We start from the raw sequence: 24,631 nt of genomic DNA on the forward strand, positions 1-24,631 counted from the left end.
TTCAAAAACAAATAAACATAAAAAAATTAAAAAAAAATAAGAAGAAAAACATATTATCACGACCAATGGGGATATACTGAACAAGGGACAGGAGGTAAAAATAAGTCAAAGGGGATTCACTATGAACAGTAGTCCTATGAGAGCATATGCATTTGTCACAATTTTCTCCAGCATTTTCCTGTTCTCCTACCCTGGGCTTACATATAAGCAGTCCTGGCCTCAATACCGTTTAGAGAGAAGAGATAATAGCTCATTACCAGAACTGTCTTCACCAACATGTAATTCACGGTGAATCTTTAAATATTCAAAGAAGGATAGGAAATAACATCAGTTGGTACCTTCGCAGGAACGTTAGGCACTTCACATTGATTGCTTCACTTTTCAGCAACTCAACGGGGTAGGGGGTATATCCCTAATGTCCTGATAAAGAGAGAGCAGCGGAGTATGCTTTCTCTGCCCAACAGCAATTTAATATGCTCAGATTTACACACAGGAAGAGAGCTGTACGGAGTCGGGCCTGTCTTGACTCCAAAGCACGGATGTTGCCTCTGTTGTTGAGGAAGTATGAAACGCCCACCTGAAGTATATTTTATTAGTTATTTGCTTTTCCTGTTTCTGATTTTGTTTTTTTTCCTCCTGTGGTGTGTGCTTACTTACACGAGTTGGTAGGAGAAATGGCTTACTATGTGCACAGAATAAAACTGGTCTCCATGGGTCTTAGTCCTCCATGGGTCTTAGTCGCAGAAAGTCTTAATTCTCAATGGGGCCACTTACACTAGCCCTGGCGCACATACTGAGGTTATTCCAAGGGAGGTGAAAATGTCATCCTGGGATCTCTGGGCTGGCCTTTCAGAGAAAGATAAATCCCATACGATTTTTACACGCTCTGCTTTGCTCTTTTTCAGACTGCTGTCAGAGGATGTAGGCATGGACATCCCCCTGGAGGACGGAATGCTGAGTCCCAGTGCTGCAGACATGAGGCCGGGTGAGAGGAGCATTTCTTCATTTCCTTTAGGGGTGTTCTGTATCCCAACACTGTCATATTCAGTGAGAGAACCATTCCCTAGGCATCCAACTTGTGATTTCCGTGATAAAAGTGAAGGGAGAGAGAGAAAAAAAAAAAAAATGTGTGAGGAGGGTGGTAGGCTCGATTTGGTTAATTTCAGGGTTGACGTGAATACCGATGCTGCCTCGTGGGGGCCGCCTTTTCCCTCCTGGGCCACAGCTGGAACTGCCAGTGTTTTCAGTTCCTGGGATAAGTAGCTACCCTATATCATCATACCAAATCCTAGCTCACACCTAGGCTCACCATATTTGTACTTGACTGTCAGAATGTGTACAATTGAAAATGTGATGTCAAGAAAGCTCGGTATCCTGAGTGCTGAAACAGACAAACAAAGCCCTTACACACCACAGGTGTATAGCTCACGGCATATCCAAAGAGAATTTTAAATTTCCAGTTGCCTCCTACTCACGCTTCGTACTGAGGTCACCCTTTGCACCGTACCAGCTCCAGGATCGTACCAAGATCCTGAGCCCTGATGTTATCGGCCAAGCCTAGAATGGAACAAGAAAAAAGCAAGTCATTTTTTTTTTTTTCTGTCCAAGTATTTAATAGGGAATTTTTCAAGATACTAGTCATGGGACATAATGATTTTTAAATGTTCTGTCTATGGTCAAATAAGCCTAATAGCCACCGTATGTCTACACCGCTCTTGAAGGTTCACAATGCACTTTGAATAACACAGGCATTAAGGCTATGGTTGTCCTATATGGTAGCAGTTAGCTACATGTGGCTATTTAAATTAATGAAAACTTAAGATAAATGTGGAAAGTTCAGTTCTTCAGTTGCACTGGATTCATTGCAGGTGCTCAATAGCTACATGGAACCCCTCATCACAAAACATTCTTTTGGAGAACACTGCTCGGAGAATTCCTATAATACAGAAACCCAGTGTTTTTCAAACTTATCGGCCAATAGAAGCTTTCTTCAAGTGTAATACATAAAAACATTACATGGAACACAGTTTGGGTGATGGTCTATACAGAGGAAAAAACTTAATGAAAAAGAAACAGTGTCACTTCCCTTAGGACAAGAGCCGAGTTAGAATTCTAGAATTGAGAGGTATACCAAGATGACTACAGATCATACCCAGAGTTGTCAGGAACTGAAGAGAAGTATTTGAGGAGTAACTATGAACATAATAGATGAATAAGTAAAGTTCATAGCCTTCATTCCATAGGAGTGATGTCTGCACGAACCATTATGAGATCTATGTAAGCTTAGCTGTTTTTCTTATGCATCATAAAAATTCAGTTCAACGTTACATCAGTGTCAGGTTCTTCCACCTAAACAGGATAGTTCTGAAAACTGGCTCCCACTTTTTATGTTTATGTGGCCAGGGCTGATGTGGCTGGGATAAGCCCAGTCCTGAGGCCCGCTGGTCAAGAAAGGGATGTCAATGGCATATAAGGATTTTTAGCAGGTGTGCCTTTGCTTAAGGGCCTTAAAAATGTTTTTCACTGGGGCCCACCCACTGTTGGCAGCCGCGTATACAGTCTAGTACTTGATGTTGCTATTTTTTTTCCTCTTTAGAACCTCCCAATTCTCTGGATCTTAACGACACTCCTCCTCGCAGGATCAAACTCACTGCCCCAAATATCAATCTTTCTCTGGACCAACAAAGTGAAGGGTCTATTCTCTCTGATGATAACCTGGACAGCCCAGATGAAATCGATATCAATGTGGATGAACTTGATACCCCTGATGAAGCAGATTCTTTTGAGTACACTGGGCACGGTAAGTTGCCAAGTTGTCAAGGCCAAAGTTACGTGAGAAATGAAAGATTATTTAAGTGGCACGAGGAACAGATGTCCCATTTGGTTGCTGGTGGCTCCTTTCTGTGGTTTCTAGAATCTTCTCTTTGCATCTCAGGTCATAGGCGGCTGTGATCGACAGTTTAGAGCGTGATAGCACAGGATGGTTCACAGAGGTTGTACATAGCCATTGCTCCTTTGTTAAATGCTTGTTCTCGGCAGGCCTTGTGCTAGGCACTGGGGTTGTGAGAACACTATTACATGCTGCGTTATAAGAAAATTAGGGCTGGGTTTGCAGAAGCAGAAAAATTAGAGCTTACTAGTTTCTTTGTACAAGCGCCCACTATCTGGAATGTTCTTCCTTGAAGTCCCTTCCATAGCTGGCTTCTTCTCTTTATTCAGATCTTAATCAGTTGCCATCAGAGACCTTCCTTGACCTCTATAATCAAAGGCACCTCCCACCCCCACCCACCCACCCCCACACCCGGTCACTTTCTATCCCTCTACTTATTTAAAAAAAATTTTTTTTAATGTTTATGTATTTTTGAGAGAGAGAAAGAGCGTGAGCAGGGGAGGGGCAGAGAGAAAGGCAGACACAGACTCCGAAGCAGGCTCCAGGCTCTGAGCTGTCAGCACAGAGCCCGATGCGGGGCTCGAACCCACGGACGGTGAGATCATGACCTAAGCCGAAGTCGGATGCTTCATCGACTGAGCCACCCAGGCGCCCCAACCCCTCTGCTTATTTTATATTCCCTGTGTCAGTAATTAAAACCTATCATTTAACTATCGGGTTGCATAGTCTGCTCTGCAGAGGCAGGGGCTTTATTAGGTTTGTTGCTATACGTCCAATAAAGCAGGAAGGAGGGAGGGATGATCTGGGGGTGATAGGAGAAGAATAAAAAGGAAGAAAAGTAAAAGTTGGTGGCTCAAACACCGACATTCCTGATAGGAATCTCAATGTCATGTCGTTCCTTCTCTTGCTCAGTAAAATCGGGTTTGTTAAGAAATATACAAACACAAAGCACTTGCTTTATAAAATGGCATTCCACAGTTTCTGCTTTACAGGGTGGCGTTTATAATATTTGAAATTCAGAGTGAGAGTATCCTGGCCACAGCTACTCCATTATGAAAACTATTACCGTCAAAAAAGGAAACAGCACAATGGAATGATGCCCTGATGCCTACGGCCGTGCTAATTCCAGCAGCATCATTTGTAAGAGAACGCAATTAGGAAATTCATCAAATTAGTTGAGTAATTCAATCAATGATCACTGAGGCCCCGGGACTCCTACCATGACGAGCACAGATTCAGACCCTGCCTTCACAAAGATAAGGCTTTATTTCCTCAAGTTAAAAAAAAAAAAAAAAAAACTGGCCAAACTACTTGTACTGTAGTTCCTGATGTGTAAATAGCGATTTTATATTGCATTGGTACTGTGTTCTCGCATTGCTGTAGTTATCTGGGTGTTTGACTCTGTAAGTAGAAATACACAAATGGAAGGTGAAAGGGCTTGAGTTCATGTTCTTTGCTACCGTGTCAGAGACTGATCCCCAGCTACTCTGCCCACCCCAGCCTCCCCCAGCCGCCCCAGCCCTGTTCCTGCTGAGAGATGCCCACGTTGTAAGAGTCACGCCTTGACTCAAATCCCACAGAAGACAGCTGGGGCGTGAGCTGGTCCCTCCCTCTCTCCCCCTGTACCTCCCCGTTGTCGTGGAGCTCCGTGCCACACCACATCTGAACCTTTTATTTTTATAAATAGCAAAAGTGCTAAGCAAAGTGGCGGTGGCTGAAAAAGCTGGTAATTAAAGCTGTCACTTGCTGACATCGTTTCCTTGTATTCAGCTGACAATGTTTTGTTGAAAGAACCAGTTTACCAACCACAACCCTACATTTAGGTCTTAAATTCAAAGGACAGAATTTTAATGTAAGTTGACTTTTAAAGCCCTCTTTGATTTTCAAATATAAGATGTATATCCGGGCCCTGTTTTAAACAAACAAGAACGTGAAACGTTGAAAACACAGAAAGCCATCTGAAGAGCTTTGTTTTATAAACCTGCAGATATAGATAACAGACTGTGTAAGGGAGAGGACGACATGAAAGTCCCAGCTTACAAAGTAAATGCCTGAAAGCTGCATGTTTGTGGGTCTCTTGCATTTTGAACCAAGTGTATGCGTTCTAAACACAGTTGGAGTTTTGAAGGCAACAGTGTTTCAAGATGTTTGGTGAGTGATTCACTTAATGAACCCTTTCGTAGTGCTTACCATGTGCCAGCATTTGCGCTAGGTGCTTTATAAATATTAAGTATTTTATAAATATTAAGCATTTATATATGTTAAGTATTTTAACCCTCAGCCCCGGGAATGTCCGCTGTATGGGTAGGAATCATGTTTGCCCCATTTTAGGATGAGAACACGGAGGCACAGATAGCTTAACAACTTACCTGAGGTCAGATAGCTGGTAAATGTCAGAGCCAGCATTCGAACCCGGAGCTGTTGTCCATGACTTTTGGGCCATGCTGCTTCTCCATAATATATTGACAGTGAATAAGAGGGGGTCTTTCACTAGATGAGGCTGACACACGCAAAGCCAAGCCTGGTAACCTGCCCTTCCATTTATTTACATGTCTTTGTATCCAGCCATTTTCATGACTCCAGGGCTCTTACCTTACCCAGCCCTTGAAGAACTCTCCTGCCATTTGCCTGTTTTATTCTGTAGCTGATAACCAAATATTCCTGGAAGATTGTTTGCCCACGTTGTGGTTTTACTTATGAAACACTTGTGAATCTCACTGTCAAAAAACATTAAACTGGCCTCCACTGCTATAAAATTTTCTTTAATAATTGTGTCCGAGGGGTTGGAAAATATCATTTGAAGGACTGATAGAATTGAGCTTGACTTCCTTTGATATTTACAAGTGCCAAAGATACTAAACATACGAAGATGCTGAGGGGGTTAGGAGGTCAGTCTTTCAGAGTAAGGGAGAGCTGAGCCTTGTTATTAGAAACATGCTTTGTTATATTAATTCTCGAAACTTAAAAATATCCTAAGGTTGGGGCGCCTGGGTGGCTCAGTCGGTTGAGCATCCGACTTCGGCTGAGGCCATGATCTCACAGCTCATGGGTTCCAGCCCCGCGTTGGGCTCTGTGCTGACAGCTCAGAGCCTGGAACCTGTTTCAGATTCTGTGTCTCCCTCTCTCTGTGCCCCGCGCCCCCCCCCCCCCATGCTCTGTCTGTCTCTCTCTGTCAAAAATAAACATGAAAAAAAAAGTTAAAACAAAAATATCTGAAGGTGAGAAATATGAACTATTTCTGCTTTCCAAACTCACCGTAGTTATTTTTTACCGTAATTCAGGTCTCAGCAATTTCCATTTCATACAAGAAATGGAAAAATGATCAAGAATTTTAGCCTGAATACTTCGGATAAGAATGTTGTAAGAAACATTCGCATGCTTTTTGTATTATTTTCCTCCTAGGCTCCTACGTCATGTTTAGTGACCTCACCTGAGCTCCCTTTTCCCAAAACTCACCCCTAACAACAGCCAGTTTTGGTCTGAATAAGGTGCTCCAACATTTTTTGCAGATAATCAAAGCCTGCAGGTGACCAGCTTGTAAAATCAGTTCCGTGTTTTAACTCCACACCTAAACTACTCACGACTAAAACAAGTGTTAATCTTGTTTTACCCACAAGCCACCTCGTGCCAGATGGTGCGGTCTGAAAGGACGATTTTCTCGGCGCTTGCGTTATGCTGAGTTTTATCTTCAGACAAACTTCCTGCCTGCTCTTTGTCACCAAAAGAACTTTACTTAAAAACTTCCCAACTCTATACAGGATGTCTTTCCTCTAACGAGAGGAAGTTCAAACAGGGTCTGCTAAGGTGATGCACATCATCAGTGTCTGATCACACTGTGGAAAGCTGGTCCCCGTTCCCAGAGACACATCCCTGCTGGAGGCCACAGCTAATCCCACCTCTAGGGGATCCCCTTTACACACCAACAATGGATCCCCCACGGTGTCTGTACAGCAAAGGACGTTCGGGAGCCTGTGTATCAAGTCATCTCTCAAAAGACAAAGGAAAGGGGCGCTTGGGTGGCTCAGTCGGTGAAGCGCCCGACTTCGGCTCAGGTCATGATCTCACGGTCCGTGAGTTCGAGCCGCACGTCGGGCTCTGGGCTGACGGCTCAGAGCCTGGAGCCTGCTTCAGATTCTGTGTCTCCCTCTCTCTCTCTGACCCTCCCCTGCTCATGCTCTGTCTCCATCTCAAAAATAAATAAACATTAAAAAAAAAAAATTAAAAAAAAAAAAAAAAAGACAAAGGAAAATGTTCCTCCCTGGGGCCTAATTGACTTCAACCGTCATCGGGGAGAAAAGCTGGTTACTGAGGAAGGGAGACAAAGAAAATTTCTAAGCATTTCTTAGTGAAGAGGGCATCAGGCCAAAAGTTAAATTTGGAGGCCCTGGGGCCAGTTAAGTGAGTCCTGAGGTTTTTGAAAACAGAAGATGATGGCTTGGGTTGGGGGGAGAATGGTAATTTAGAGTAAAGTGGAAGAATTAGGATCTAGAGGAGATTGCTAACTCAAGGGAGTAAATAAAGCCATCTTCGCTTCTGACTGGCTTAAACTGTTGACTTTTAGAAATGAACACTTTGAGAATGTACTGTGCACCCAGCTGTTAAATAATGTATTTTGCCCATTTATATCAACCAGAAAAAGGTGGGGAAGGAAAAGGAACTCCAGCATCTTGCCAGCTCTCATTCTTTGAGGCCAACAGAGATAGCATTCCATAAAAGGGTCCACACTTTTATGCCAAAATGAGTAATAATGCTTGTTTCAAAACATCAAGTGCAGGAAAAGTCTTGTGTATTTGTATACATACATACTTTTAGGTAGAAGTGCCCGTTCTTACTATGAAACAAGGACCAAAAAACGTAGAGACGAATGTGAACAGATTCAACTATATAAAAATACTAAGTTTCTGTTTGGAAAAAAAAAAAATCAATTTAAAAGCTCAGCACAGGGGTGCCTGGGTGGCTCAGTCAGTTAAGCAGCCGACTTGGGTTCAGGTCATGATCTCAGGGTTCGTGAGTTCGAGCCCCATATCGGGCTCAGTGCTGACAGCGTGGAGCCTGCTTGGGATTCTCTCTCTCTGCCCCTCCCCCACTCTCTCTCTTTTTCTCTCAAAAATAAATAAACATTAAAAAAAAAAATTAAAGCTAAGCCGAAGCAGGAAACGAATTGCAAACCATGACAAAAGTTCTACATAAAGAACTTCAGCAAATCAGTAAGGACCACAAGAGGCAAAGGACCTTACAGGTGCCTCCCTGTCAGCAAGAGAAATATAAATAGCTAATAAACACTTAAAAGTGTCACCTTCTTTAATACTTAAAGGAATACAAATAAAAACAACAGACCGGTTTCACCATCAATTGTCAAGGGGTAAAAACTTTAATATCCTCCAGAGTTTTTGGAGGAAAACAACTCCTCATATATTTTGGTGTGATACACTCAAGGACAAAAATATCCATAAAAACGTCAAGTGCTTATAGTGTCTGACCCAGCATTCACCTGCTAGAAAGTTAATTTACAGCAACACGTGCACAAATGAAGTAAGATAAGCACAAAGATACTTATTGAACCAAGTCCTCTATAAGAACGACAACAAAATAGAATAAAACTAAAGTTCTATCACTGTGGGATTGACAAACTAAAAGACATCGGCAAAATGGAATACCCTAGGGCTACTCTTTATTTTCATTTTTATTATTATTTTTTTGTTTTTTAAGTAGGCTCCATGCCCAATGTGGGGCTTGAACTCAACCCACGAGACCAAGAGTCACAGGCTCTACTGACTAAACCAGTCAGGCGTCCTTCTGGGGCTACTTTTTAAAATGAGCAGTGTTTGGGGCGCCTGGGTGGCTCAGTCAGTTAAGCATCTGGCTCTTGGTTTCGGCTCAAGTCACGATCTCACGGTTGGTGAGTTTGAGCCCCTCGTTGTCAGCACAGAGCCTGCTTGGGATTCTCTCTCTTTCCCTCTTTGCCCCCCCACCCCCACCCCGGGCTCTCTCTCTCTCGTTCTCAAAATAAATAAATAAACTTTAAAAAAAATTAAATGAGCAGGGTTTAGGGGTGCCTGGCTGGCTCAGTGGGAGGAGCATGTGACTTTTGATCTCGGGGTTTTGAATTTGAGCCCCACATTGGGGATAGAGATTACTAAAAAAATAAATAGGCTTTTAAAAAGATGAGCAGGCTACGGGGCACCTGGGTGGCTCAGTCGGTTGAGCAACCGACTTCGGCTCAGGTCATGATCTCATGGTTTGTGAGTTCGAGCCCCGCGTCAGGCTTTGTGCTGACAGCTCAGAGCCTGGGGCCTGCTTCCGATTCTGTGTCTCCCTCTCTCTCTGCCCCTCCCCCTTTCATGCTGTGTCTCTCTCTGTCCCAGAAATAAATAAACATTAAAAAGAAAAAAAAGAAAAAAGATGAGCAGGCTTGATATTCGCTGAGATGCAAAGAACCCTATGCTATATTATTAGATACGAGCACATTATAAAAGAAAATGTATAGAGCATGTAGAATGTATAGAATAATCATAAATAGGGTAGGGGGGTATGCTCATGTGCATGTGCATAATAAAAAGAATACAGAGCAAACAATAATGAGTGAGAGCAGGACTGGTGATTACTGCCGTTTTCATGGACGATTGTCTGTACTGTTTGTACTCGTGTTAGCATTTTATTTTTCCAACCAGAAAAAAGAATACGGCATACAATGTTTTTTAAGCGAGGTAGCCCCGATCAAAGCATGCAGAAAACAAAACAGTCACCCCACACTGATCACCTGGGTCAAGCTAGAGCAGGCCAGCGAGCCCCAAACAAGGATAAAGAGGGGCTGGTGGAAGGTGAGCTCGCTGCAGGGCAGAGCATGCATGTACAGGAACATTGAAGACAAGCCCACATCAGAGCCCAGAGCTCTGAGGGCGCGGAGGCCAGATGGAGAACAGAGTCCCAGGAAGGAAACTAAGATGAGCGTCCAAGGGCCCTCAGCCAAGAGGAAGGGAGAGCAGGAAAGGAGTCCAGACAGGGAGTCCAGTGCAGATGGATGGATCTGCACCAGTGATGCGGAACTTGGGCTGCAACCAAAGGTTGCTGCTTTCCGTCCTCGGTAAGATGAGGGGCACTGGCAGGAAGGCAGAGGAAGCCAGAGTGAGCCTGCCTGTCTGGTCGCTGTTGGTGTTGGCAGAAAAGGCTGGGACGGCTTCCCAACTGGCTTTCATTTTGCAATTCTAAGTCACAGATAATTAGGCACGTTTGAGTGTGTCTTGAGGAATCTTCCAGAACATGATGGCTTTGTTGTGGTCCCCTTACAGATTACCTGTATTTTCAGGAACTGGTCCAAGCTTTCCTCTATTTACCCAGCGGCCTCAGTTTTCCCTGGGTGCTCTGGGCAGGTTTCCAAGCTAAGCGTGGGGTTGGTTGGTGGAAGTGAGTAACAAAGGTGGTTCACGCACAATTTCCAGGCCCAAGGAATTCGCAGCCTCATGGTAAAATGAAGAGAATGAGACGGTCACACATGCAGGGTACAGCGCGATAGCAAATTACTTCAAAGTCAGCTTTTGCGCGGGCAGGTCCATTGTGCCTACTCCTCTGCCTGATGCGTGGTAGATAAGAATAATACTCGTATTATCGAAGTGCCATAAAATAAATAGAAGTACAATGTAAATGAAAGGTCTTTTCCCACGAATGAGAAAATAAGAATGATCGTGCCTCACAGAATCATCGTGAAGGTTGTAACTAATCTTTTTAATCTTCAAATTACTGAAACGTACAGAGAATCGCCATTGTTAAACTCTACTCGCAGTTGGAGTAAAAATGGAAACAGCTGCTCTTTCAAAAACTTAACATGGTTGCTTGTTTGGGGATGCACGAGACTGTGTAGTAAATGTTCCCCCGAAGAACGCTCAGCGGGCTTTGGTACTGCCCCATGTACCCACAAATAGGAGTCTTACGAGTTTTTGGTCTCAGAGCATTTCTGGTCTACAGAGTTGTCTGTTTCTTGCTCACTATGAAATCTTTCCATAGCGTATTTTGAAAACTCCGTAGGAAGTAACACCATATTTCTGCCCAACTTCACTCCCAGTAGGGAAGGGAGCTCAACTCCTCTGTAAGAGTCTTAGCATGGGGGGGTGGGGGGTGGGGAGAGGGTCTAGGCTGGTGGTATCATCGAGATACCTAACACACAGGATACACGAGGATCCGTGGCCCAAGGAAAATAAAAGCACCTGTGCCTGATAAGTAGACTTTCACCCCATGAGGACAGTGTACAGGTCTTCAACCTGTGTGTTCAAGGATGAGTTGGTAGCAGCCTATCCACCCGTAGCCCACCAACACAGGGCATCTCTAGCCCTGCATCTGTCCCCACCCTCAGCGTGGCCTTAGCATGGATTTGGTCGTTCTGTCAGTCAATAAACAAGACCTCACTGAGTATCTTTTATGTGGTCAGGAAGGTAATCATCTGCATAAGGGCTGTCTGTGCCAAACAGAGGGTGCCATCAGGTTGACTCTGCCAGGAGATGGCCCGTGGTGGAACTGCCTCAGCTGTGGAGTCTTGCTCCTCAGTCCTGCTCTGTGCTTCCCTTCCAGAAAGTTCCACAGCTAACAAAGATTCCGGCCAAGAGTCAGAGTCCATTCCAGAGTATACGGCGGAGGAGGAGCGGGAGGACAACCGGCTGTGGAGGACCGTGGTGATCGGAGAACAGGAGCAGCGGATTGACATGAAGGTCATCGAGCCCTACAGGAGGGTCATCTCTCACGGAGGTAGTGCAGCTCTTTGCGACTCTGGGAGGTGGCGAGGAGGGCAGCCGTAGTTCTTTACTAGAAAAATGAAAGTAGGGTTCTCTGCGGCATGACACCCTCAAAACCCTGTTCTGCAACCGATATTCAGGGGCCTGTAGAGCCAAGTGCATTACCTCATACGCAACTCAATAAACAGTGGGAAGCCTACTATGCAAAAAATAGCTTTCCAGTGTGAAAACTGCTTTTCACACCGCATATCTGACAGCGGTAATCTGTGCAAATTTCTTGAAAACTGCAGCTGTCCAATTAAATAACGTCTGTTTGGAATTCATATGGGTCAGTTGTAGGTTTTTGTTTTTGTTTTTTTTTTTAACAGAGTTGACCTACAATGTTGTATTAGTTTCAAGGGCACCACGTAGTGATTCGACAATTATATACCTTATGAAATGCTCAACCAACTGCCAGTTATAAGATAAGTAAGTCATGGAACGGGAAGTACCGCATAGGGAAGCTAGTCAATCATATTGTAATAATTTTGTATGGTGACAGGTGGCCACCGCACTTCTCATGGTTGTAGGGTTCACCTGAGTAGCTTTCGCGTCTGTGCTGCTACGACCCGTAGTAAGGTCGCTACCCCAGAGGTCATTCTAGAAACGAAATGGTCTTTTGAATCCTCTGAGAAGCTTTAGGAATAAGTCTCTTGAGACTCAGCCTGGTCGGTTCTCCCCCTGCTTGAAGTTTGCTTTTCTGTGGACTCCGTTTGCATCTGTGCCTGATGACAGGCGTTGCCAGTGAGAGCCTCCACCTGCTTTAGGGACGGACCAGGGAGAGAGAAAAGCTGTGTGTTCGGTCTTTCCAGTGCTTTCTGGGAGCTCCGGGAGCCTCGCTTGATTTTGGATTCACAGTCAGATGAGCACAAGCACCACAGTGAATGTTGTCAACCTCAGGAAACATAAAGGGCTTTTTTTTTAAGTTTTCTGCTGCATGCGCTGTTTCCTGCAGTCCTGAGGCCCCACCCTAAGCGCTCAGCTCTTCCAAAAAAGTGTCAGCTGACGAGGCGATTGTTCTCTCTTCCGGGGACAGGGAAATAGCGTCTTAGCGCCGCATTAAACCTGTAGCTTTTGTTTTCTACCAAGCAGAAGGACATTGTGTCTTTTCACACTTTCTTCCACCAGCCAGATTATCCATCTTCCATTCAGGCACTGCTACCTTCGTGTAAGTATCAGGATCCCCCAGGGACTCCGACCTCGATAGCGAAAGAAAATGCCCATAGGCGCCCCTGGCCACGGCCTTGCTCTGCCCTGCCTCACCGTCTGACCTGCGGTGGTCACGTGGCCCAGGGACAGGTGCTGTGGGGGCGGGAGGCAGTTTGCTCCAAGGGAAATGTTTGCATAGCCCTGCAGAATGAGAGCTGGCCCGATCTCGATCTCGCTGAAGGGAACAGCCAGCCAGCCAATAAAATCAACAACCCCTTTGTTCCACAACCCGCACATCATCCCAGATCTTCCCCGAAGCTCCTACCTCCTCAGTACCACCCATCAGGTATTTGGGGTTTGTTTGCTTTTTGGAAATAAAAAGAAAACCACACAAAGCTTGATTATAAAAGTAGCCTGTGCCCATTCAAAAAAAAAAAAACAAAAAAACAAAACAAAGGTCGAAGGAGGTAGAAAAGTCTGTCGAAGTAAATCAGAGTCACCCAGTAGTCCTCTGTGTGTTTACCACGCGGGGTCTTAACTTAAGAGCCCCTTTGATGTGAAAAAGCAACATCACTGCTTCCCAGCGCTCCTGAGCCCATCCGTGCTTTGCCCAAATCAGGAAAGAGTGATTATCATCGACACGGTTGGGTTAAAACACAAAACAAAACAAAAAAAACCCCAAAAAGCCACTGCTTCTGCCTGTCACACACTTGGTGAAAATTCAGCTGACCCGTCGCGGATCACGTGGTTTGCTGTGCCCTCCGTCCCAGCCACCCCCTCCCCTGGCCTTCGCTCCCCTCCATTCTGTGTCGTCAGCTTGGTTTTGTCCATGCGTCTGTCCAGTGTTGTTTGGAAGAAACGGCCACCTTTCCTGTCCCCAGCTCTGCCTCGGCCTCCTCCGGGCACTGGCCTGCATGAGTGTGCCCCTGGCTGCACCCATCCGGGACGTTAGCGGGACGCTGCCTCTTGCCACCCCCTGAACAGCTGTTGTGCTCTGTAGGTAAAGACAGTTCAGATTTTTACTTCTGAATTTGCCAGAGCTCGGTCCGCTGTGTTGGAAGCTGACACCTCCTTCTTAGACGCTACTGATGAGAAAGCGACACTCCCCAGATACCAATCTCTTGTGTTTGTTATCCTGGCTTCTGACGAGCGTGTAAGAAGCAGCACTCCATAGTGAGCACGGGTCTTGGGGTGTCAGGCATTTTCCCACGAAGAAGTTCTCCCGTTCAGGCCAACAGGAAAGCAGCAGCTCGGTAACTGCAAGGTGGGGGTGATTAAAACCGCCACCTAAGTTCGCTGCAAAGCCAGACTCTGCCAAGGGTCATGCCAGCTGGGAGCACGCGTGAGAGCAGTATCCGAATAATGCAGTCTTCGGCTTTGGTGACCTTGATAAGAGCTACGGTAGGAGGCCTTGGACACCATATAGAAGAACAGAGCTCAAGACCTGTCTTGGCCACTAACTGCTCTGTGACCTTGGGACATGACCTAGCTTCTCAGCCCTCCCTTACCTCAGCAGTAAAAGAGGTGATCTCAGAGCCAGGGTCACCACCCATGAGCCCATGAGCAATATTCCTGTTATCTGCACAAACAAACAAAAAACCAAAGAGAGGTCTAGGTGGTTTGGATCAACAACAGTGTGGGGTCACTCGGAGGCCAGAAACTGGCTTTTTATGAACTTGGGGACGGAGAATGTATTTCAATAACCATGGACAGTTACACCGAAGCATTATAATGAGAAGTTTCCTTTCTTGTTTTTGTTTTGTTTTGTTTTGTTTTTTGTGTTTTTGTGTTTTTGTGTGTGTTTGTTTTTGTTTGTTTGTTTGTTTTTTGTTTTTTTTTACTTCTCTCATTTCCTTATAGGAGATTCAGGTAACTTCTCTGCAGTGTTGCTGGACAAATGACCCTGGAAAGAATGAGAAGAGTTGCGGGCTGGTGTGTGTGTGTGTATGTTTTGGTTGCGACTGTCACATCCTCCCTCCTCTCTCCATTCCATTTGCTGGCCGGCACACTTGTGTCCCATCCCTCTCATGCCTGTCTGTTCTGCCTCAGGTAAGGTTTGCGTTATCTCTCCAGAGGGTCTCAGGAGGCCCCGCGGTGGCACTGCTGATGCACCTCAGCGCACACACCCTGAACTCACCTCCTGGTTACTGAGAAGAGAGCTAAAGTACATGTTTTCAAAAAGCCATCCTTCTAATGAACTCTTCAGCTGCTGGCAGCCGACTTCCCTTGACTAAAGCTGCAATATGCTAAATATTAGCACAGAAATCGGGTTAGCCGACCCCCTCGAAGGCATGTGCGAGGAACCAAGAGCAAACAGACCCATTCCTTCCAGTTATCGCAAGGACGATCTGAAATATCTCCCGAGCCTGACAGCAATGGCACCAGATCTTGGTTGGGAAGGAGAACTTCCCCGAAGAAGTCTTTTTCTTCTCGTTCCTTTCTTACGTCTTCCACCGTCTCTCCTCCCCTTCTCTTCCTCTGTCTCCTGCCTCTTCTTCCCTTCCTGCAGCTCCTCTGCCCAAAACTACAAAACTCCACCTTCACTAGTGAATTTCAGGCATTTTTATATAAAGAGACATTCCTGACTTAGACGATGATCAGGACGTGGCGAGTTGATTCTTCAGTATCCCTTCGAGTTAATGAGCCTGGGTGACCGTGACACCACAGCATTCCAAGGACAGGCACATTGACACAAAGAGCTGAAATGCCATTTAAGATGACTTCTGAAGTACTGTTTAGAAACTTCGGACTGTCCTTAAAAAAAAAAAAAAAAAAAAAAAAAAATTAGAATTAGAAATTCTCCAGAAATGGGAACAGAAATCAAAGTAGCTGAGTGGTCATGATCTTGAAGTTAGGTTGACACCCTGGAGCCAAGCAGCTACATTTACAGAGATGCTTTTGTACTTGTTTTTAAGTTGGATTCATTATGTCTATTCTCTCTTTGAATGAACCGGGTCCTTGGCATTGTGCTCAGTCTAAATGGCCTACCTTTGTGGTGTTAGCATTGGTGTAGCAAAGCCACGGTATCCTTTGTGGATTTTCATTGGGTTCTGAATCTGTTTAAATGACATTGTTCGGTGGAACAAACACTTCTTGTGTTACAATGTATCTCCTGCCATCTTCCTTCACATCTGGTTCTTAAAGAAGTTGGTAACTACCTGCATGTTGGAAGAGGCAGAACAAAGCAAATAATCCATAGGGAAGCCACGGCAATCCTGTTTTGCAAACATGGGTTACATCGGGTGTATACTTACATAGGTAGCATTTTCTAACACATGTGGAGTAAACACTGCATCCAACAACCTCAAATTAGTCATACACACAAACCCATAATTTGATATATTTTTAGTTGGTATCACTCTTTTCCCCCACCTCTTTTGTGGTAGGGTCATACTGTCTTTGTAGAGAACGTCTTATTAAGCTGCTTTTCAAGAGTTAAGCCCATCCAAGTCTATATCCAGCCGGTATTTTACTGCCATGTAATCACCAGAGGGGTATTTAGAGTTCTGAAAAAATGAAACGCACTGAGTTCAGATCAGGCTTGAGGGTATGTCCTGTCTGCCTACTCAGAGCCTTGAGGCAATCTGTACGTAATGATTCTGAAGTCCAGACCTATGTTATATGACAAAAATTCCAAGTGTTTATGAAGGGACATTAAAAAATGAAAACACGGTGCATTCCTTCATTTTTTAAGTCTGAAGGACACGAGAGACTCCATGCACAAACCCGTGGAGGTTTGACCAACAGCTGCCATGAGTGTCCAAGATAAGCTCTGAGGGAACACAGAGCTTAGAGAATGCCACACAGCTTTCAGATGTGGGTAAAATGTCCTGAGACGTCCCTATATTTTTCTTGACCCTTGGAGTTCACACTTGCCTTTTATTTTCTCACACACGTGCGTATAGCACCCCCACCTCTGCTTCCTGTCCGCGTCACCAGGAAGTAATTCTCAAGTTTTCTCAGAAGCACATATTGTCGTAAAACGCAAAGAGAGGTTGGCTTTCACCAGGCCTGTCTTGAATTTGTTCTTTTTTAAAAAGATGAGGCTCTGTATTCTGTGCTCAGTGACTCTAGGCCTGGCCAGAACTTTCCACGTGTCAGTGCACTGTCTGTTGAATCTGGAGATCCCAGGGACACTACAGGCAAGTGAACCAGTCCACAAAATCAAAATAAAGGTGTTTTGCTTGTTAACCTACTAGTATCTGGTCACTGGAGTATGTGAGCCTGATTATATTGCAGTTCAGTGACTAGATTTTCCCTTTAAATTAACCAGAGTCTGAGAAAAACAGCTGAAAAGGATCAGGGAGAGCCTCTTAGCCATTAAAGGACTGAAGCATTATATATTAGAAACCTGTAAGTCAAAACCCCCATCCTTTGCTAAGTTGAATATTTATATACCCCATTCATGACTATGTACAACACATATAATCGTCCATAATCAATGGATATGCCATTTATGCAGATATATTCACACTGTATATTTAAGGCTGTATACAATATACATATATTATACTCTATGATAACCACTGAAAATAAGGTTATGTACTTACAGAAGTATAGTCTATATAATACTCACTTAAAGATCTGTTACATTTATGCACACACGCTTGCCAAAGCTTCCAGATTTGCCCTTTAGGTTAAATATTGTCTTGTTAAGAGCTTTCAGTTGGTCACAAATGTCTTTTTGTTTGTCCCCCAGGATACTATGGGGACGGCCTAAATGCAATCATTGTGTTTGCTGCCTGTTTTCTGCCAGACAGCAGTCGAGCGGATTACCACTATGTCATGGAAAATCTTTTCCTGTGAGTGATATTTATGGCAAAGTGCTTTGAGTGAATGTCTATGGCATGGCATGGCAGATAGTCATCTTTAATGGGAGGAAATAGATGATGTAGAATATTCTAAGCCTTTGATGAGAAGTCAATGAAATCTCTGTCAAGGAATATTGCTCAAGAGGCGAAAGCCTTTAAAAGAACTTTTGTCAGTAGAGTGATTTGAAAACAAAACGAACACAGTCTTGCCTGCACTCTCAAATCCTGGAACATTTCCTTTGGATAAAGTGTTATTTTTTTTCCCCCCGTAACATGGCTTCATTTATATCATTCACTTGTGCCTTTGGTACATGATAACAGTGTTGACATTTTTGAAATTCGGGTTCTAACCTACGTATTTTTTCAGCGTAGGTGCATTAAAAAAAAAAAAAAAAAAAAAAAAGATAAAAACAAGATAACCCTACAGATAAATGAGCAATACTCACTCTCAGAGAAATAATCTTAGGAAACTGCATTCTTTTCAAGGTAAAGAGGGAATATGCACAACCATTCTTAAATGTCATATGCTCTGTAATTTAAATGTCATATAATCATGTTGTAAATAAGATGAACTGTTTCATGTGGGAAATGAAAACCCTCCGCTTCCTTCCTGTGATCAGATATGTAATAAGCACTTTAGAGCTGATGGTAGCTGAAGACTATATGATTGTGTACTTGAATGGTGCAACCCCCAGACGCAAGATGCCAGGGCTGGGCTGGATGAAAAAATGCTACCAGATGATTGACAGACGGTACGTGGGTGTCATTATTTAATCTCCGTTTTGGCTTCCTCAATAGCTCCCATTCCTAATTCCCTTTCATCTACCGAAACACGTGATCACGTTTTGGGAACACGGAATTATGCAGAGTTAAGAAAGGACAGAAATATTAAGAAAAGTTCACTTGCTGCCCCAAATCTGAAATAAAGCAGAGCTCCCCTAGGTTTTGCTAGGTGTTGTCATCTCAAACCTGGCGACCAAGTCTGTTCTAAACTATGTGTATGCCGTTGCTGCGTGAAGGTGCAAAGGTTTGTCCTGATAAACAGAGTATCCATGATTTTTTTTTTTAAGTTTATTTATTTATTTTGAGAGAGAGAGAGAGAGAGAGAGGGAGAGAGAATCCCAAGCAGGCTCTGCAGTGCGGAGCCCAACTCGGGGCTTAAGCCCACAAACCATGAGATCATGACCCGAGCCAATCAAGAGTCAGATGCTTGGGGCGCCTGGGTGGCGCAGTCGGTTAAGCGTCCGACTTCAGCCAGGTCACGATCTCGCGGTCCGTGAGTTCGAGCCCCGCGTCAGGCTCTGGGCTGATGGCTCGGAGCCTGGAGCCTGTTTCTGATTCTGTGTCTCCCTCTCTCTCTGCCCCTCCCCTGTTCATGCTCTGTCTCTCTCTGTCCCAAAAAATAAATAAAAAACGTTGAAAAAAAATTTAAAAAAAAAAAGAGTCAGATGCTTAACCAAGTGAGCCACCCAGGCACCCGTGGAGTAGCCACGATTCTTTACTGGTTTTACGTGATCTTGATGCTGCTTATGTGCACTAGGACTGTTGATCTGGGCGACTGTTGGGCTTATAGTCCATCATTTGCCGAGATAGTTCAAGTTAACCACTAGCCCATTTGGTACCGTGGTGCACTTTTTTCCCAAGATACTTTACTTCCACCCATACTGGCTTGAATAGCACAAAACATGTTAGGGGCACCTGGGTGACTCAGTTGGCTAAGTGTGGCATCCCCTTAGATGTGGCTTCGTGCATGACAACGTGCGAGTGCCCTGTTATGTTATCTAAGATCCATTTGATGATCTAAACATTCATAAAGTAGCATTGCTAATGCTTCAAAACATGCCTGAATATCAAGAATGCTAAAATGGTAATCTGAAAGTCAAACAACCACATGATCTACTGTTACTTGTTTCATAATACAGAAGAAGAAACCAAGGCTTAGTAGATCAAAGAAATTGGCTAAGTTGCTAGTAAGAATGTGTTCTTTTCAAAACAGTAAAGATAATGCTGGCAAAAATGAAAAGAATTGTTAAGCAAAATGCACCCTGATAGTCATAGATTTATGCAGTCCAGAAATACACCCATCCTACTTTACATTTATTCCTCTGGGAAAATGAGGTTGGACTCATACAAGTTACAAATTTTATCTCAAAAAAATTGGGGGGAGGGGGGCACCTAGGTGGCTCAGTCAGTTAAGTGTCTGACTTCAGCTCAGGTCATGATCTCATGGTTTGTGAGTTCAAGCCCCGCATCGGGCTCCGTGCTGACAGCTCAGAGCCTGGAGCCTGCTTCGGATTCTGTATCTCCCTCTCTCTCTGTTCCTCCCCCACTCACACTCTGTCTCTCAAAAATAAATAAACATTAAAAAGTTTTTAATAAAATAATTTTTTTACTAATCATGGTCGTTCAGTTCCTTCCCATCAGATAATAGGAACTTACCTAGAACTCTCTAATATTATAATATGCTTATTTGGAGATATACTTTCCATTTTAACTCCTACTGAAAATGGGTTAGGAGTGATTTTTTTTTTCTTTTCTTTTCTTTCTTTTTTTGTTGTTAAATAGGTTGCGAAAGAATTTGAAATCATTCATCATTGTTCATCCATCTTGGTTCATCAGAACAATCCTTGCAGTGACACGACCTTTTATAAGGTATGGTTGTTATTATACTAAAAGTACTTCTAGTCGTTTTTCAAAATATGTGTTCATTGTCCTGTAAATAAGAATTCACGAACACAGAGAGTATTTAGGAAGGCATATTTTGCCCCTGCCTTTCCTGGAATGCTATTTTGGACTGTGTAGCAAGGAACCCTAATTAAGAGTGAGCATTATTTTGTAATGACTATTTTTCCCCACTATTACGAAACACGACCTCTCTATTGCTTGCTGTAACACAGAGGTTGAAGTGGGAGGGTTTCCATGCCACAATACAGAAGGGAGTAGGTAATACTTTTAAAGTGGACTTGGTAATTTGTAGAGCGTAGAAAAGGCATCATAACGCAACAGTGGAAAAATAAAGACAAACCAAGGACAGAAACGGGAGTGGTGTGCCTTGTCTTAATTGTTCTGTTTCTTCTGAACACATATCATGTAGGTCACGAAACTTAGGGAAAGAGTCTGGGCAGCCATTTTGAGAGCTTTTTTTTCATTGCCCGTGAGGATTCTGGGTTTCGATTCAGTTCAATTCTGTGAATATTTATCCACCATTTATGTTGTGTTAGATACTGTATAACCTTACATTTTGGGGACACAAAGAAAAAGAAAACATGCCTCATAATATAGTGAGACTTGAAACAGTTAAATGAAAGGGACAGGATGTATTGCCTAGAGAGCTTTAAAATAAAATACAGTCTTACCTAATATTGGGATGCAGAGGAGATGAACTGAAAGTTTTCTGTCTCAAAGTTATTGATGAATTTCTAAGAAACATTCTGATCACTTGTGGAGGAAAAAAAATGCTAAAGGTTAAAAACCTTTATTTATTTATTTTTTACAGGGACATTTACCGTGCCTTCCCAATTCTACCTTTTTTGTTCAGTGTTCCCTTACATGTATGTAGCATTTCCACCTCCTACTTCCAACCATTGAGTAGCATCTTTCAACCTAGTTTTCCTCTGGCAAAGTTTAGTTCTTTACCATACCATGTGAAATTGCTTTAAAAAAATAATATGAGAGGGGCGCCTGGGTGGCTCAGTCGGTTCAGTATCCGACTTCAGCTCGGGTCATGATCTCACGGTTTGTGAGTTCGAGCCAAGCCCCACGTCGGGCTCTGTGCTGACAGCTCAGAGCTCGGAGCCTGGAGCCTGCTTCCGATTCTCTGTCTCCTTCTCTCTCTGCCCCTCCCCCACTTGTGTTCTGTCTCTGTCTATCAAAAATAAATAAATGTAAAAAAAAAATTTTTTTTAAAAATAATATGAAATATTTAAGGTATACAAAAGCCACTTACTTTAATGATAGAAAATGCTTTGGGATGCCGGGGTGGTTCAGGTTAAGCGTCCAACTTTGGCTCAGGTCATGATCTCACAGTTCGTGAGTTCGAGCCCAGTATCGGGCTCTCTGCTGTCAGCGCAAAGTCTGGAGCCTGCTTCGAATCCTCTCTCCCTCTCTCTCTGCCCCTCCCGCCCCCACACTTTCTCTCTCTCACTCTCTCAAAAATAAAAATAAACATTAAAAAAAAAGAAAATCTTTTGATAAGGGAATAGGAATCAATGTACATGAAGAGCTTATAAAAAATTTAATGGTGAGGTGTCTGGCTGGTTCAGTTGGTGGAGTATGTGACTCTTGATCTCAGGGTTATAAGTTCAAGCCCCACACTGGATACAAAGATTACTTAAAAATAGAATCTTTTAAAAGTTTTTCTTTTCAAATTTAATAGCCAAGAAAAGTAAATGTTAGTTATCATATTCACTCACTGATATTTGTTTGATCATTTGGGGGTTATAAAACAAATAAGTTTCTCGGTAAATAACAAAACTTTGTTACTGTAAGAATACTGAGAAGTAATTACAATTCAACATCATTTGTCGAAGGGAGTTTCGAGATGGTAAGTACAACAACAGTAATAAAATGATAGCAAAGAGTATTGTGGTAAATTATAGAAACTCACGGCTTACATTTACTGAGTATGTACAGGCAGTATTTCATTTAATTGTAATGTGAGTCCTCTGAAGGAGGTACTGTTTACTGTTTCCCTCATGCAGGAAACATCCCTGAGGTTCAGTGAAGTCAATTAAGTTGTCTAATGCAAAAACCAGCAAACCCTTTCTGTAAAAGATCAGTCAGTAAATATTTTAGGTTATGTGGACCATCCGGTCTCAGTCACACCTGCTCAATTCTGCCATTATAGGTCCAAAACGGTCAATAGACACTATATAGATAAGTAGGTGTGGCTGTCTTCGAATCAAACTTGATATGTGAACACTGAAATTGAACTTCTTAAAAATGTTTTCATATCACAAAATATTCTTGGTGTCAGATTTTTTTCAAATATCAAAAAAAAAAAAAAAATGTAAAAACAATCCTTAGCTGGAGGACTGTAAAACCAAAACCAAAACAAAAACCAAAACAAAAACAAAAAAAACCCAAAACAGTTAACAAGCTGGCTTTGGTGCATAGGCTATAGTTTGCCAACCCCAGGTCTAATGTAAAATAGCCAGTAAGTGATAGACTCAGACTTTGAACCCAGTTGTCTGCCCAATTGTAAAGAAAACACATCTCAAGTACTTAAATATTATATCCTACAGTCTCATCATGTGACACCCTCCCTCTTTAAAGATCCCCCTCTGCATCAGTCTATATCAGTGTAACCAAGTTTTAGACCTGAAAAAAGAGGTCACTAAAACTAAAAAAAGGAGAACACCTATGATACAGGTAGATGGGAAATTCTTTATTTTTTTTAATGAATTGTCTGTGGCAAGTACTGGGTTAGGTGGAGATTGAGAGGCACGGCAGCTGACATAGACAAGTAAGCAATTAAAACAGAGGGTATAGCTGAAGCAAAATGGGGGTGATAACACAGTGAGGGTGAATTTGGGGTAACAAGTAGAGAGTAAAGGCTGAGAGCCTGCGTCAAGAGAGGTGTTCCAGGGGCGCCTGGGTGGCGCAGTCGGTTGAGCGTCCGACTTCAGCCAGGTCACGATCTCGCGGTCCGTGAGTTCGAGCCCCGCGTCGGGCTCTGGGCTGACGGCTCGGAGCCTGGAGCCTGTTTCCGATTCTGTGTCTGCCTCTCTCTGACCCTCCCCCGTTCATGCTCTGTCTCTCTCTGTCCCAAAAATAAATAAAAAAAAAAAAAAGAGAGGTGTTCCAGAAGAACGAGCCTTCAAGGTGAGTTTTGAAGAACCGATAGGATGGACTAGCTGAAACCAGGTAGAAACAGCGGGTCCAAACACACCAAGAAAGGGACAACATGACATGTTCAGAGAACTGTACATTCTAGTGAACGTAACCCTGGAGCTGGATGGAGGGTTCCCCTTCCACCCACTCTATCTTTTATCAAAACCTGAATTTAGCTCAGGAAGTCCAGGGGAAGGAAGAGGTAGTGTGTGTCCACCCAAGGCTTCTCGGGACGGCTAGAAGTGACTCTGTGGAGACACAGGTCATTCACCGCCAGTGGCCCAGGGTCAGATTGCAAGTAAAATGTGAAAGATAACCGTACAGAGGTGTGACCCCTCAAAGCTTTCCTTCTAGAATGCACAGTAGTTGAACAGAAGGCAGTACAATTGGCAGACGGCTCAGCATGATCTCTCGACCGGAGAGGTCTTTTTCTCGGAAACCATTCCAGAAAGTTCGATGCTTGATCAAGTTCCCTTTCAAGTGGAATTACACATTTTAAAAAGCAGTTTGCAATTACACCCATAATACACAAATGCTTTCTCCTTATAAAACATCCAACCATTACCGATAAGACTAAGTTCTTCCTTCAACAACTGCCAGTTTCTGTTCGGAACTCCTTTCCCCAGAGGCACATCCCTTGATCAGTTGCAATAGTATCTTTTCATGTTGCCTTATATCCATCTACACACATCTAACATGGTAACGTGTAGATGAAAGCTGTTTGTAATTCAGATCCAGTTACTGGAATATGGTTTTGGTCCATCTGGACTGAACGCGCTAGCTAAAACTTAAAAAAAGAAAAAAACTAAAAAAAAAAAAAAAAAAATTAAGCTAAAATATTAAGAGGAAAATGAGTTTATACATACTTTAAGAAGTTAATGTTTTATTTTTGAGACAGCACAAGCAGGGGAGGGGCAGAGAGAAGGGAACAGAGGATCTGAAGTGGGCTGTGTGCTGACAACAGTGAGCCCAGCGGGGGGCTTGAACTCATGAATCTCAAGGTCATGACCTGAGCCAAAACCGGACACCCAACTAGCTGAGCCACCCAGGTGTCCCATGTATACTTGCAAAATTGATCAACCTCGGGGTGCCTGGATGGCTCAGTCATTTAAGCATCTGACCCTTGGTTTGGGCTCAGGTCATGATCTCCGTTTATGAGTTAGAGCCCCATGTTGGACTATGTGCTG

At 43.5% G+C, this 24,631-nt stretch overlaps 1 protein-coding gene across 7 annotated transcripts in view; it reads left to right on the forward strand.

Moving 5' to 3' along the window:
- Positions 1 to 24,631, forward strand: part of PRUNE2 (prune homolog 2 with BCH domain) — a 274,101-nt gene that overhangs the window by 234,082 nt on the left and 15,388 nt on the right. For 6 of the 7 annotated variants that reach the window (XM_058695657.1, XM_058695659.1, XM_058695658.1 and 3 more), the window contains exons 10-15: positions 906 to 985; positions 2,597 to 2,800; positions 11,453 to 11,626; positions 17,501 to 17,603; positions 18,233 to 18,364; positions 20,178 to 20,264. In XM_058695657.1, the coding sequence (XP_058551640.1) occupies positions 906 to 985; positions 2,597 to 2,800; positions 11,453 to 11,626; positions 17,501 to 17,603; positions 18,233 to 18,364; positions 20,178 to 20,264 (780 nt within the window). Of the gene's footprint in view, positions 1 to 905; positions 986 to 2,596; positions 2,801 to 11,452; positions 11,627 to 14,661; positions 14,851 to 17,500; positions 17,604 to 18,232; positions 18,365 to 20,177; positions 20,265 to 24,631 lie in introns of those variants that run through there. The other variant, XR_009251811.1, reaches the window with a different exon arrangement.

The sequence above is a fragment of the Neofelis nebulosa genome, chromosome 12 (genome assembly GCF_028018385.1).
Source record: "Neofelis nebulosa isolate mNeoNeb1 chromosome 12, mNeoNeb1.pri, whole genome shotgun sequence".
NCBI classification, from domain to species: Eukaryota; Metazoa; Chordata; class Mammalia; order Carnivora; family Felidae; genus Neofelis; species Neofelis nebulosa.